Raw genomic sequence first — 12,721 nt, 5'->3', positions numbered from 1 at the left:
GCTTGAGATGAGACATTTTGAGTGAGATTTCGACATGTGGGTGCATTTGTATGCAAGCAGTGTTGTGCTTGTACAGGTGATCTGCTCTCAACTAAATGTACGCAGTTTCCATGAAGGTCGGGGGGGAGGTGACTGCATATGTAGCAAGTGCATGATACAGCACACAGATATCCATTCCATTCCTTCTGAGGGTAGTAGATCTGATAATACACTGGCTCAAAGCCCTGAAAAGACAGGCTGCAGACACTGGGTAATGATGTGTAATGTCAGAGGACTCTAGAACTTCTTTAAAATACGGACGTAGCCAAAACATTTTAAGAACAAAACAAAACCAGACCTATGAAGAACAACAATCCTTCACTGACAGTGAAGCAGGTTTGAATGACATGAAAGGATTTAGAAAGGGAACAGCTGGATTTTTTCATGAGGTCTAAGGCCTAGAACTAAAGCAGTGGATGAACTAAGAGTCATTTAGTAACCTAAACTAAAGCATGCAGTTAACTTTTTAAGCAAAGGACATCAACATGCGCGGACTTCACCTGTCCTTCAGTGAAAAGCAGCACTCTGGGTCAGTGGGGATACAGAACACTGCCTATGATCTAGAAGTCCTGAGATGCTCTTTGGCTCCTCATATGGCTGAACTCTGTGTGCTGATCCTAACGATTGTGCTGGTCCTGACACTGCTCATGCAGTCACATTGCTGCTGTTTTCTTAGCTCTTAAGGAACACAGATGAGTATCAGCCTGAGTAGGTTTCTTTTTAGCCTTCCACCAAATGCTTAAACTAGTACTTTTGTGTTTGGGCTTAAAAAACAAGCCTGAAGAAATAGGTTCTACTTTTCTTCTCTTTTTTTTTTTCCCCTTTTTCTTGCAATTGGACTGATGACAACACAGATATCATCACAGCACAACTGGATTGGAAAACCTCTTGAAGTACCTCTTCCAGGATCAAAACAGCTCAGGGTTATTTACAAAAGAGTTTTAGGAGAGTGATGTGCTGCTTCATACTGGAGGAAGAGGTTAACAAAAGCCCCAACCAAATGAACAACCTCTGCTTTGGTGCCTGAGATGGCCCAGCTGCGGCTCGGGAGCACCAGCAGAGGGAGTGAGCCTCTAAGGCTGCGGCTGCTGGGGGGCACCCTGCAAACCCACTGAGGATAAGGGTCCTTGCTCCCTAGTCCTCTCCTAAGTGGTCTCCTAGGTTGGGTGGTTGGAGCTGCAGGACATGAAAGACTAAGCAATGTGTGCAATTACACCTGTGGAAATTGAAGCAGTTACAGCAGAGATGGAGGAGGAACAAAGGAATGAGCTCATGAGTAACCCTGTTGAGAGAACAAGTCTGTGTGCAGCCCTGAGGAGGAACCTTGCAGCTCGTTCACCTCAAGCTGATGAAAGCGTGGGGATGAATGGGTTTTGTGAGGGTGAAGGATATCCTCTGTAATAGCTGGGGTTTAGGAAGAAAGGGGCAGCCTTAAGAATGATGGATCCAGTAGAGCATAGAAATTAGACATGTCTGGCAGTAAGTGAGCATCACCCACTATCAGCCACTCTGGTGATACCTACATCAGTTGCATTTACACATCACTGCTGCCTAATCTAAGCCTGTGCCTACACTGGAGGCTTATTTGAGTGCAGATTTGAGTTGAAACTCTGATACTTAATTTTCACCTCTCTCTGAGGCTGCCTATGTTCCATTATAATTGACACCTGCAAGTAATCTCTTGGCAATGGAATAAGCATTACAAAACCAGCAGCAGAAGCAGAACAAATGTCTGTGGATTCCTGGAATATGGTTGGTTAAAGTTGCAATTCAAGGAAGGAATCTTACTGCAGTCGGGAAAAAATTATAATGCATGGACTGATGAGGTAAAATACATTCTCAGAACCCCAGAGCTGTCACACTACTTTCCTCTGGTGAGCCTCATCCTTGCAGCCCTTTGAATTATCTTCCCAGACAACGTCGCCTCCCCCCTTTTTATACTGTGAATGCCTTCACAAAGAGGTCTTATGGCAGCTCCTGGCTGTACTGCTGGAGCTGGCCTTGCCCAGATCAACCCTGCCATCACTGTCTAACTGCCGAATTAGATACCATATTCTGAACAACACCTGACAAAATCTGAAGGCTGTAGTACAAGGAGCTGTGGCTAGAAAACTACCATAAGGTGTTCATTCCATTGCAACTTCTTTATTCCTTGTATATAGTGTCCAGGAGAAGCTTTCTAGAAATGCTGTTCAGCCAGAAGGTCTTGAGCATCAATCCCAGCTAAAATGCCAAATACAATCCATTTTCTGATATGAGCTAGAGGTGAGTGCTGCTGTTGGAAACGACACTGAACTCCATGTAGTATGTTTAAGTTGCCACTTGCTTTGCAGACAAAAGGTTAAATGCTGTGTACCCTATTGAGTTCTGTACATGTCCAGCCCAACTGTTTGGTTGTGAGAAACAGAGTGAAGCCAGGGCTGAGCTGCAGAAGGCTATGGGGTAGAGAGCAAAGCACAGGGCTTCTGGCCAGTTCTGGAGCTGTGAGCAACACAGGTCACTAGTTTAGAGTTCAGAAAAACAGCTTCACTTCAAATCATTTACATACCCCTTACAGGTATTTAACTTTTCTATGTTTGGATACATTTACCTTTAAAAAAAAAAAAAAGAGAAAAACAAACTATAAAGAAAAATTAAACCAGACTGGCCAATTTTGGCATTCAAAGAGGATATATTATGAAGTAAAGGCATACTGAGATGTAATAATTTTAAGATGAAAGTAATGGAAAGGGCTCCCACTAAGCACAATTGGTTTTGTTTGTAATGCCCATATCTTGTTAAGAGTTTTCCTTACAAAGAAGCTTCAATGTCCTGCAAAGAGAGCTTTTAATTCGTTTCACTCCTTACTTGTTGCTTAAACAGGGAGGAAAACCAATGAAAAACATAGACTTACGATGATGAAACTTACTCTATGTCTTTTCCCATGTTTTCTAATGGTGAATAGAAAAATATCTGTGGTTTATTTATAGCAAAATGGGAGTCTGTCATAATTAAAAACCTATAAAGACTGAAGAATATTTCATTGGTTAGTGGTAACAAATGGGAAACTAATGAAAAGTGCTGTGCACCTGACAATGGATTTGCAAGTCCTGCTCAGACCACACCTGTAAAGCCTGACAGTGACTGGTGTCACACAGCTGTAAAATGAGAGGGGCTGAAAATGTGTCTGTACTTCGCCCCAAGGCTCTTGAGAATGAGGATGGCTCTAGTGAGAGGGAGCATAAGCCTTGAAACAAGGGCTTGCAGCTCTCCCACAGTGACCCACAGGAGCCTTCCTCAGCCATGTCTCAGCACAAGCACCTCTGGAGTGTGGCAGGGAGCTGGCTTAGTGCTGCTGAGAGCACCCCCCGCCCCCCAGCCGGCCTTTCCTCCCGCTGGAGCTGAGGATTGTTTTACAGCCCATTGCCATTTCAGCAGGGCCATGGGACACTTGATGAATTCCCTCCTCTGAAGAGGACGTGACTTGCCCAGGGCCACAGAAGGACTGTGCCAGAACTGGGATCAGGGCTCCACGGTCCCCAGGTGCCAGACACGTGCTTGCCTTAAAACTGAGCACTTCATCAAACCGTAAAATCCAGCCAGATGGTGACTCTTTGCTATTATCTGGACCAGTGCTGGGAGGCTTAACGTGTGCAAGGCACGGTGAGGATCCAGATTCCAGTTTCTGTGTCTAAGGCTCACAAGCCAGAAAATGGATCCATGTTTTAGACCTAAATGCTGCTAGAAACTTGAACGTGTTTGAGCACAAGTTCTGACTTCAGTCCATCCTTGTCATGAAATATTTCCATCTCAGCATGGGCCCACCAGTTTCGGTGGGGGGTTCTTTCTCTGGGAAGGGGTAGAAAGGTGCCAGGAATAAGGACAACTACGTTTGTCATTCTTACTCTGCCCTGAATACGTGGCCCCAGTCAGACTCTGTGCTTTCAGGTAGCCAAGACTGTGTGAATCAGTTTTGCCTCTCTGCAATCGTTTACGAACTCACCATATGAACCTGGGAGGCAAATACACTCCTTCTGCCTTCCTTACATGGGAATATACATCCCAAAACACCAGAACTCTCAGTTAAACTCTACAAACCCAGGTCAGAGCTAATGCAGAGAATTTTTGAAGTTGAATTTTTCAAAGAAGCGGTCTATATGGCTTTATTCTCTTTCTGTCTCAAAATCAACAGCAAAGGTTTTTGTTGTCTACCCAGCAAATGGACTTAGGTCTTTGTTCCATCTTCCAAAAACTCCTTCCAAGCTCCTGAGCTGCCCATTGCTCTTTGCATCTCACTGCTGAGAGAAAAAACAACTACTATGTATTTCTCCTAACTGCAGTTACCCATTTATTTGTGTGTTTCCTGAGGCAGGTAACTCTGAGGTGGTTCCAGTGACCATGTATTTTTTCCAGCAACTTTGTTGTGAGTGTCCTAGTCCCCTCCTCCCAGTCAGTATATAAACAGCATGTTAGATCCAAATCAAAAGCAATTCCCTGCTGCTCACTGCAGCAGAGCCTTTGTCTTTCACTAGCCCGAGTTTTGGGGAGCTCCTTGACCTATGCATATGCTTTACCATTCCAGACAGTGCATGGTAGTTATTGTCTGCTTGACAATAAAACATTATAAACAGAGAAATAGCTGAAGAACTAAGAAAGAAATTGGTGTGCTAAATAGTGAAGCTCTAATTTCTTGCTAAAATTATGTTCTAATAATGGAAACAGTTTTCCCTTGAACTCCTGGTGAATTGGAAACTTAAACTCTGCATTCAGGCCTCCCCCTGCCAGTCAGAGGCAGGCACTGAAGGTAATCTCTGTGCTTCAGGCAGATCAAAAGAAGCTCATTATCAGTCGATCATCTAAAAGGATATGACAGCTTCACATCCAGTTGTTCGGCAGCTGAGATGCAGTCTGGAATGGATCTTTTCTGTGTCTGTTGTCTATAATAGCTTCTAGGGCTGGCTCTTCTTCCAACACACAGTACAAATCCTCTGGTAACTAGTACCAGCCACACACAACAAAAGCCAGCTAAATCTGGTGTAAGCTCGGAAATCGATGACTGCTTGCCCTTTTCTCAAACTCAAGTCAGCAAGTGTCTCCCAGGCCGAGCATTCTGGGCAGCACCCCTTGGGGCAGCAGTTCTCAACTCCTGTGGATGCTGATACTACCCAGGAGAGTGAATTCCCTTCCTCCATGCAGACTGACCAGTGACCAGCATGAACCAGCTATTTCCACTGATCACTTCTGGCAACACTGTCACTGCACTACTTTATAAACAGAAGAGAGCTCGGGCTGAGCAAAATTCCTTTCACAGACATTAATAAGAGAAGATCATTGAAAGCTGACTGTGTTCATCATCAACAAAACTTGGCTTCAGAAATGTCTACAGTTAACAGCATGCCAGCTGTAATTCATGTTACTTTTCTTCCCAGCTACAAGGAAGGTGCCCCCTGCTCTGTGCATGTGCAATCCATCATTTGCATGCCTCTGCTCTTCTGCTCATTTTCTCCCCGATACCTGCATATGCGTCTGCCCTGGCCACTTTCTCCTGGTGCTTATGTCAGTTAAAAGCTTTTGAAGGCATTGGTGCACGTGTTTACCTAGGCAGCCTTTTGATGTTCCTCTCCCAGTTCCTGCATCTGTCAGCATCATGTTCCCCAAGCACAGACACAGAGTTGATTCCAGAAGTCATCTGTCAGCTTACTCCATATCCTGTCCTTCACCTATACGTATAGCTTCCTCAGGGTGTTAATATATGTAAAATAAAGTTAACATTTCCTGTTCTGGTAATAAAGATGAGTAAGTGGGAAAGAGAAGCCAGTACAGAAACAAGATCCTTCTCTGCTTCTTCCATGGGATTTGCCCAATAGATGAAGACAGCAGAAACAGGAATAAAGCTGGGAAGGAGGGTTGACAGAAGCATGGGTTCATACTGAGAGGAGGAGGCTGCTGGCTCAGGCAAGAAAATATGGAACCACTCACAGACTGCAGCCACTGCTAAAATAATGAAGTGTCACTGTGTGTTTGGCTGTTGCCAGCAGTCTTACAGCCTGCACAGAGATACATCGGATCCAGAAGGATCCCCTGAGTCACTGAACTCAGATCCCTGGTATGGCAAAGAACCATCTTATGTAACTCCTTTCACAAGCAATTCCCATCCATTCCTAAAACTAATGCGGGCTGGTGTCTCTGATAGTCCATGGGAAAACTTCTGTAGAACTTCAGCCTAAAGTTGCCTTTAAGTAGAATTACCTAAATTAATCGATAACAGTTTGTATTTTTTTGTTCCTGTGCCAGTAGTTTTGTTGAAAATGCTGTTCTTAGTGTTTTCCCGCAAAATTTTTGTTAGAGTTCAGTAGAGATTCTCCGAGTCTAATACCAGCATAAGGAGCTTTTTACAGCAAAAAAGGTGTGGTCACACCCTACTGGCACAGACAGCTGCAGAGTGGAAGACAGTCCTAGAAATGTGTTTTTCTGAAAAATCTCAAAATATGTGGATGATAAGTTGATACAAACTATCATGCTTCCACTCTGCCTCTGCTTTGCTAAACCATCAAAAGAAACTCATTTTCTGTCGGCCACCTAAAGTGGTATGTCAGCTTTGCATCCAGTTGTTCAGCACCCTGGAATGTGTCTTCTGTTCTCTTAATGATCATGCTCTTCCCTCCTGCACCAACACAAGTTTGTATTCTTTCTTGTATAGAAGTAGTAGTATTTTCAAAATAGCAGCAGAATCCCTCTCCACTAAAAATGCATCATCTGATGCAGTGTAGGGTTAATCTCCGTATATTTTATGGCTTGTAGATGATCTGCACAGGCACGAACTTGGAGTGAAAATTCCCAGTTGTACACTTTCTGCATCCTTGCTGAGATTTGCCCATTGTATCAAATCAAAAACTGCAGCTAGTGACTTGTAGTGCTGCCGTCTGAAAACTGCCAGCCTGCAGCACAGGAGATGCTCTGTGCTTTCAGAAGAGTAAAGTACTTTAATGAGTGTCACATGGGATATCCAGAAGCATGTGATTCTTTTTAAACAGGTAAGCAAAACCCAAACAAGAAACCATAATGGAGCTATGAAGTACACAGGGGTGATTTGAAACATTTGAGGGGGGATTAGGTAAGCAGGAAGGCAACAGCATTGATATATTCCACAAGAATGTGGGGATGGGAACTAACCCGGAGAGGCAGGGAGTAAACACATTGCAACAAGTACCTCTGGTCTAACAAAAGTGCTGCTGCTGATCCTGCCCACACACTGTCCTTCACAGAGAATGTACACCTTTGCATCCTGTCAAAGAACAGCCCAAGCCTGTAGACATCCAGGCTGTGCTAAATCCCGTCCCCATCACCCCTGGAAAGAACATATCCCTGTGTTCACAAATCTGTATTTTCATTTTGCTCATCTCTGGAACGTCAACAACACGAGAGCATCTCCGAACCTTACACCGGTGAAGGTGGAATTCCCGCAAGCGCAGGGTGCCCGTGATGGAGCCCGTGCGGCTGCCACGGCAGGTGTTCCCCACTTGCAGAAGCCAGGCCCTGCCTGCGGGCACCTCCCCGCGTCAGAGAGCGATGGATGGCGAGTGCCCGCGGGCTTGTGCCGGCCCAGGGCTGGGCGCCTCAGCCCCTGGAGCTGCCGAGGGCTGTGGCCCCCCGGGGGAAGCCATGCGGGCACCAGGTAACTCCCCGCGTACAGGCAGCGCCGGCGGCATCTCCTGGGTTTTAAAGCTGATGCGGGTTTCAAAACCCCTTAAAGAGGAGCCCCGCTCACAGACAAAAATACCCCTGAGGTTTCTGTGGGGCTTCTGCTCCCGCACAGGGCCCGGGGCTCTCCCGGAAAGGGAGGGCTGGCTCCGAGGGGCCCACGACCTTCCCTCGGGCTCCTCTCAAGGCTCGCACCATCCACGGTAAAGCCTTGGGGGAAAACAAAGTGGGGGAAAAAAACCATTAAGAGGTGGGGAAATGTCACCCTTTTTAGCGGTGACAATTAAAACCCACCCGCACGGCCCACAGGGGCGTTTAGCGGCGGGGCTGAGCGTGTCCCCTTGCTGTGGGAAGGGGACGCTCCCCGATACGGGCGGTGTGGGGGGAGGCGGCCGGGTCAGAGCCCCGCGGGGGCGGCAGCCGGTGGCCCGGCAGCCCCGAGGAGGCCGGGGCGGGGGCGATGGGTCCTGCCGGACAAGGCTGGGGCGGCAGCAGGAGCCGCCAGGCCGCGCCGTCGAGGGAGGCGGCGGCGCAGAGCCGGCCGTGCCCCCCCGTCGGGGCCCCGGTGCGGTGCCGCCTGGAGCAGAGCCAGCCCGGCGGCAAGCGGGTGGTGCAGGGAACGGAGAGATGGAAGTTCCCCGTAGGGATTGCCATGGCCGCCAGGAAAGAGCAGAGCCCTTGCGTTGGGTTGGAGTTGTTTTTTGGTGGGGTAGAGGGAGGAGGAGCATCAGCCTCCCCAGGCCTTGCTGCCGCCTCGCCGGACACGTCCCTGCGGCGGGCAGAGCCGGCCGGCGTCCCTGCCGCCACCGCGAGGGCTTCTCCGCCGGCTGCAGACTCGGTTTTTGCACTGTCTCTCTCCGGTATTATTTTTACGGGCCTTCTCTTCGTGCACATTGGGCTCCCCACGCCGAAACTCGGCCTGTGGAGCTGCGCAGCGGCCGCCCCGGTGCCCGCCCGGCCCGGTCCGCAAGGGCCGAGGTGCCCCGCCGGCTCCCCCGCCGCCGGCCCGCCTGGGGATGCGAAGGCACCGCGGAGTGCCGGGCTTCCTCTTTAGCAACCTCGCCGCTTGTTTTGCTGTGTGGGGTTGGTGGTTTTGTTGGTTTTTTTTTTCCCGAAGGGGAGAGGGAAGGGGGGTAGTCTGGGTGTAGGGAGGGGAGAGGGGGAGAAGAGTGGAAAACGTTGGCTCTGTCCATGGTCAAAGTAATTCAGCTATAATCCCCCTTTCTCTTCCTCTCCTGGAGCTCTATTCATATTCTAATCACAGCTTTTCCTTCCCTAAACCAGCCACTTTTATCAGAGCCCTAGCTTTGCACTTTTACTTCCACTTCCAGCACATACAACCGCATGCAGAATAAGCAACTTTTTCCAGCTTCTGTCCTGCCCCACTCTCCCCCCGCAATCCTCTAACCCGAAAAGGGATCCTCGCATCCTCGGACTGAAGCTGGGAGAACACCAGTCTGAAAACGCACCCGGTTTGGTTCTTCATTTCTCTTGGCAATCGGGGTCTCCCACCCCCCTGCTTTCCTCCCGGTCCCACGGAAAGCTCTCCGGGTCAGCCACTCTCCGCTGCCAGACAAGCCGGTGGCGAGCGGCCCCCACCCCGCCTTGCCCTCTCTTCCTGAGGCCCGGGGAGATGCACGGGAGTCCCTGCCGCAGGTCTGCAGTGCCAGCATCGCTTGCCGAGATACTGGTAACTTCTCTCTCCCCTCACACCCCCCTTTCCTACCCACACACATCGCCCCTTTTTTTTTTTCTCCAATAAACTAAGCTTACAAGATATTTGGGAAGCTGTGCAGCTTCCAGTGCCATGTGCCCGCGAAGGATCCCAACCCAGAGCCCACCGGGAGGAGGAGAAAGAGGAGGAGGAGGGGAGCTCGGCCGCGCTGCACGCACACCCGGCAGCCCCAAAGAGCACAACCCCAAACCTACTGCCCGTTTGAAGATCTAAGCCAATTTTGATCTCGGTCTGTAATGAGCCAAGGACCTTGGGTGGGGGCTGGGGGAGGGAAGGGAGGAGTGGAAAGACCGCTGGAACTTTAAATAAGAAAAACGTTTCTAATGCTCTAATAGAAGAGGGAAGTCGAAGTGTTGGGATTGCGTAGATCTAAGGCCCCCCTTTTTGGAGGAAAGCTTTTCTTATTCAAAACAGCATCACAATGGGCTTCACATTGAGCCTTGCCACATCCCCATCTGAGTAGCAGCCATTCATCAGGCTGGCTGGCCTATCAATGACATTTCTCCCATCAGGGCTTCTATAAAATGATGCTTTTTCCCATGAAACATCCGCAAACATTTTGACGGGTCTGGCTTTGCCCTGCTGGATTACGGAGTGTCCCTCTCTCCCGCTCTACACCCCCCCTCCCCAACTATCTGCCTCTGCCCTCTCTCCCCACCCCCTCGCCGCCACCCTGCTCCATCTCCCCGCGCATCTCTGAGATAGGGGCTCTGCACACCCCGGGACCTTGGGGCTCCCGTCCCGTCCATGGGAAGAGCATGCATTGCGGGTTGCTGGAGGAACCCGATATGGACTCCACAGGTAAGTCCCCCCCCCGCAGGCAGCGGGCTCCTTTCGCCCGTCAGGGAGGACTTCTCAACTTGACCGTGGCGGCGGGGGCAGCGCGGGCGGCAGCGGGGGAGCCGCCCGCCGCACCGGCCTCGCAGGCAAATGAGCCCGGGCGTGTGCGGGGGAGCGGGGTGCGGGGCCGCGGAGGGGGAGCTCTCGCTCCCGGGCTGGAGGAGCCCTACGGTTCCACTTGCAGATACGATGGAGCAGAGGGTGTTTTTTCTTTTATTCTTTTTTTTTTTTTTTTTTCCCCTTTCTTCATAGGCTGCCGGCCAGCAAACTAATTGCCTCTCCGCTTCTAGTTTTAGGCGCTCGCTTAGGTTAGAGCAGAAACGAGGCGAGAAAACTCTTTGGGCGAGAAAACGACGTTTACTAGGGAAGATGGCTGGTGGCTTAGGGCAAACCCAGCACCGAGGTCACCCTGTCCCGCGGGCAAAGTCGGGGCTGGGCCGATTCGGAAGGAAGTTCGGGGAAGGGCAGGGTTGATTCTCTTTCCCCGCACCTCCAAAAGATGCCCTGGCCGGTCCTGTAACCGGGAGGGAGAACGGCGGCCGAAGTCCCACCAGCGGGCGCCGCCAGCGGGGAGAAGCCCCGGCGGGAGGGGACAGGGACAGCCGCAGGGCGAGGCCGCCAGCCCCGAGGGCCGCAGCCCGCGCCCCGCCACCCGAAGGCGGCCTCTGCCGCCCGGCCCGGCCCGGGGCGGCGGCGGGGGATGTGGGGCAGGGCCCAGGCCTAGGTGTTCCCGCTGTCAGCCGGCAGCCTCCCGAAACGGCGGCCCCTGCTCTCCCGCTCCCCCCCCGCCGCCCTGCCCGCGATCCCGGGGTTTCCACCCGCCGCAGCCCCTGCGCTCTGAGCGGAGCGCAGCCCTGGAGCTTCTGCGTGCAGAGGAGGGCAGGCGCCCGACACAGTTACCTCTGAAAATTTCATTTATCTTATTAGCACAGGAGAACACCCCCTCCCTCTCCCCTCCCTCCCTGCCTGCCCGCCCAGGCGTTCCCCAGGCGGACAGCTCGCAGGTTAGGTAGGGCTCAGCCCGGGGAGGGGGCTCCCGCCGCCCGCTCCCGATCTGCCCGTCCCCTCCGGCAGCCGCTGCGCCTGCTGTGAGCGCCGTGCCCGGCGGCGAGGCGGCCGCGGAGCTGAGCTGCCCCAGCCCCGCAGCGGGATCGGGTCCCCTCCGCGCCTCCCCGACGGCCTCGGCGGCCGCGTTCCGCCGCTCCCTCGGGGCCCCGCAGCTCCGGCCCGGCTCCTCCGGGGCTGCCGGCGCTGTGCCGCTGTAACTGGTGCAGGTGGAGAAGGGGCAAGGGGCGGTAGGGAAATGCAGTGCCGCCTCGGAACCGCTTCGCTCCGTGCCTCCACAAACCCGCGAAGGGCTTTCCCATCCCTCGTTCCAAAGGTGGCCGATGGGCGTTTTGTAAAATTTAAATATTGATTAAAAACAAGAGAAACGAGAGAGAAGGGGAGGGGTGTTGCCCGACCCGGCTCGGCTGCTCCTGCAGCGGTCCCGGCGCGGGGCTCTCGATGCACCGGGTAAGCTCGGCCCCTCGTCGGCCACCGGCGACACCAGCCAGGTTTGGGCCACATTTACTGCCGGGTCCCCGGGACAAAACCCAGGCGGGCTGTTCCGGTGAGAAAGTGTTCGGCGGGGAAAGAATCGTTGAGTTCGGGTCAGAGAGTGTGCAGGAGCTAAGGAGGGTGTTAGAGAAAGTTGTCTTCCTGTCCGGCGGCACAGCCGAGGCGGGATTAAGGGGACTGCCGGCAACATCTCGTTGTCGAGAGGAATGGGTCTTTACGGAAAGAAAAAAAATCAAACCTAACAAAAAAAAAGCCCCGCGTTTTCAGTCCCTCCTTTGAGAATTGTCCGTTCTCGGGCTGAGCCTCCGTAGTATTCGTTTCTTAATTTCAGTAAGGCTGTAATAAGTGGCAGCATGATTGATTAAGATAATATTAATCAGAAAACACTTTAGTCTTGCTAAGCAGATGGCAAGAAAAGTGGAGCTTTGCAGTTGTCTCATTCAGACACCTTAACCTCCCTTTCACAGGACTTAATCCAATTAGCTTTTCTCCTGAGTTTCAGTTGTTATGTAAAGATCCTTTTGCATTGTGGAGAAATATGGCTTCATTGAAAAAAATCAGTCATGTTTTAATTTATCTTCAACAGATTTTCCCTAAACCAGAGGGATTAAAAAAAAAATATATATACCCGCGATTCTAATTTTAAGGTGGGGGAACGGTTTGGATCCTTCACCTTCCCCCAACAGCGCCGTGTGCTTCCATCGAGTTTAGCCCCCGTTCCTCTAACCTGTAGAGTGACCCGTGGGGGCTGTCACCAAGGCCAAAGGGCTTTCTGGCCGCCTGGGCTCCAGGAGAGCCCCCAACCCCAGGTGGCCGGCGGGACAGCAGCGCCCGGCCCCGACGGCCCGGGCTGGGCACGGCGCGGCG

At 51.5% G+C, this 12,721-nt stretch overlaps 1 protein-coding gene across 2 annotated transcripts in view; it reads left to right on the top strand.

Annotated features, from left to right (window-relative positions):
• Positions 1-9,839: 9,839 nt before the first annotated feature.
• RFX4 (regulatory factor X4) overlaps positions 9,840-12,721 on the top strand; it is an 87,659-nt gene continuing 84,777 nt past the window's right edge. The window contains exon 1 of one of the 2 annotated variants that reach the window (XM_010410480.4): positions 9,840-10,255. In XM_010410480.4, the coding sequence (XP_010408782.1) occupies positions 10,213-10,255 (43 nt within the window). In that variant the 5' untranslated portion in view covers positions 9,840-10,212. The remainder of the gene's footprint in view (positions 10,256-12,721) is intronic. The other variant, XM_010410479.4, reaches the window with a different exon arrangement.

This window comes from Corvus cornix, chromosome 1A (genome assembly GCF_000738735.6).
Source record: "Corvus cornix cornix isolate S_Up_H32 chromosome 1A, ASM73873v5, whole genome shotgun sequence".
Classification (NCBI taxonomy): Eukaryota; Metazoa; Chordata; class Aves; order Passeriformes; family Corvidae; genus Corvus; species Corvus cornix.
Note: the sequence above shows the minus strand (reverse complement) of the source record. Positions and strands in the feature narration are given on the sequence as shown.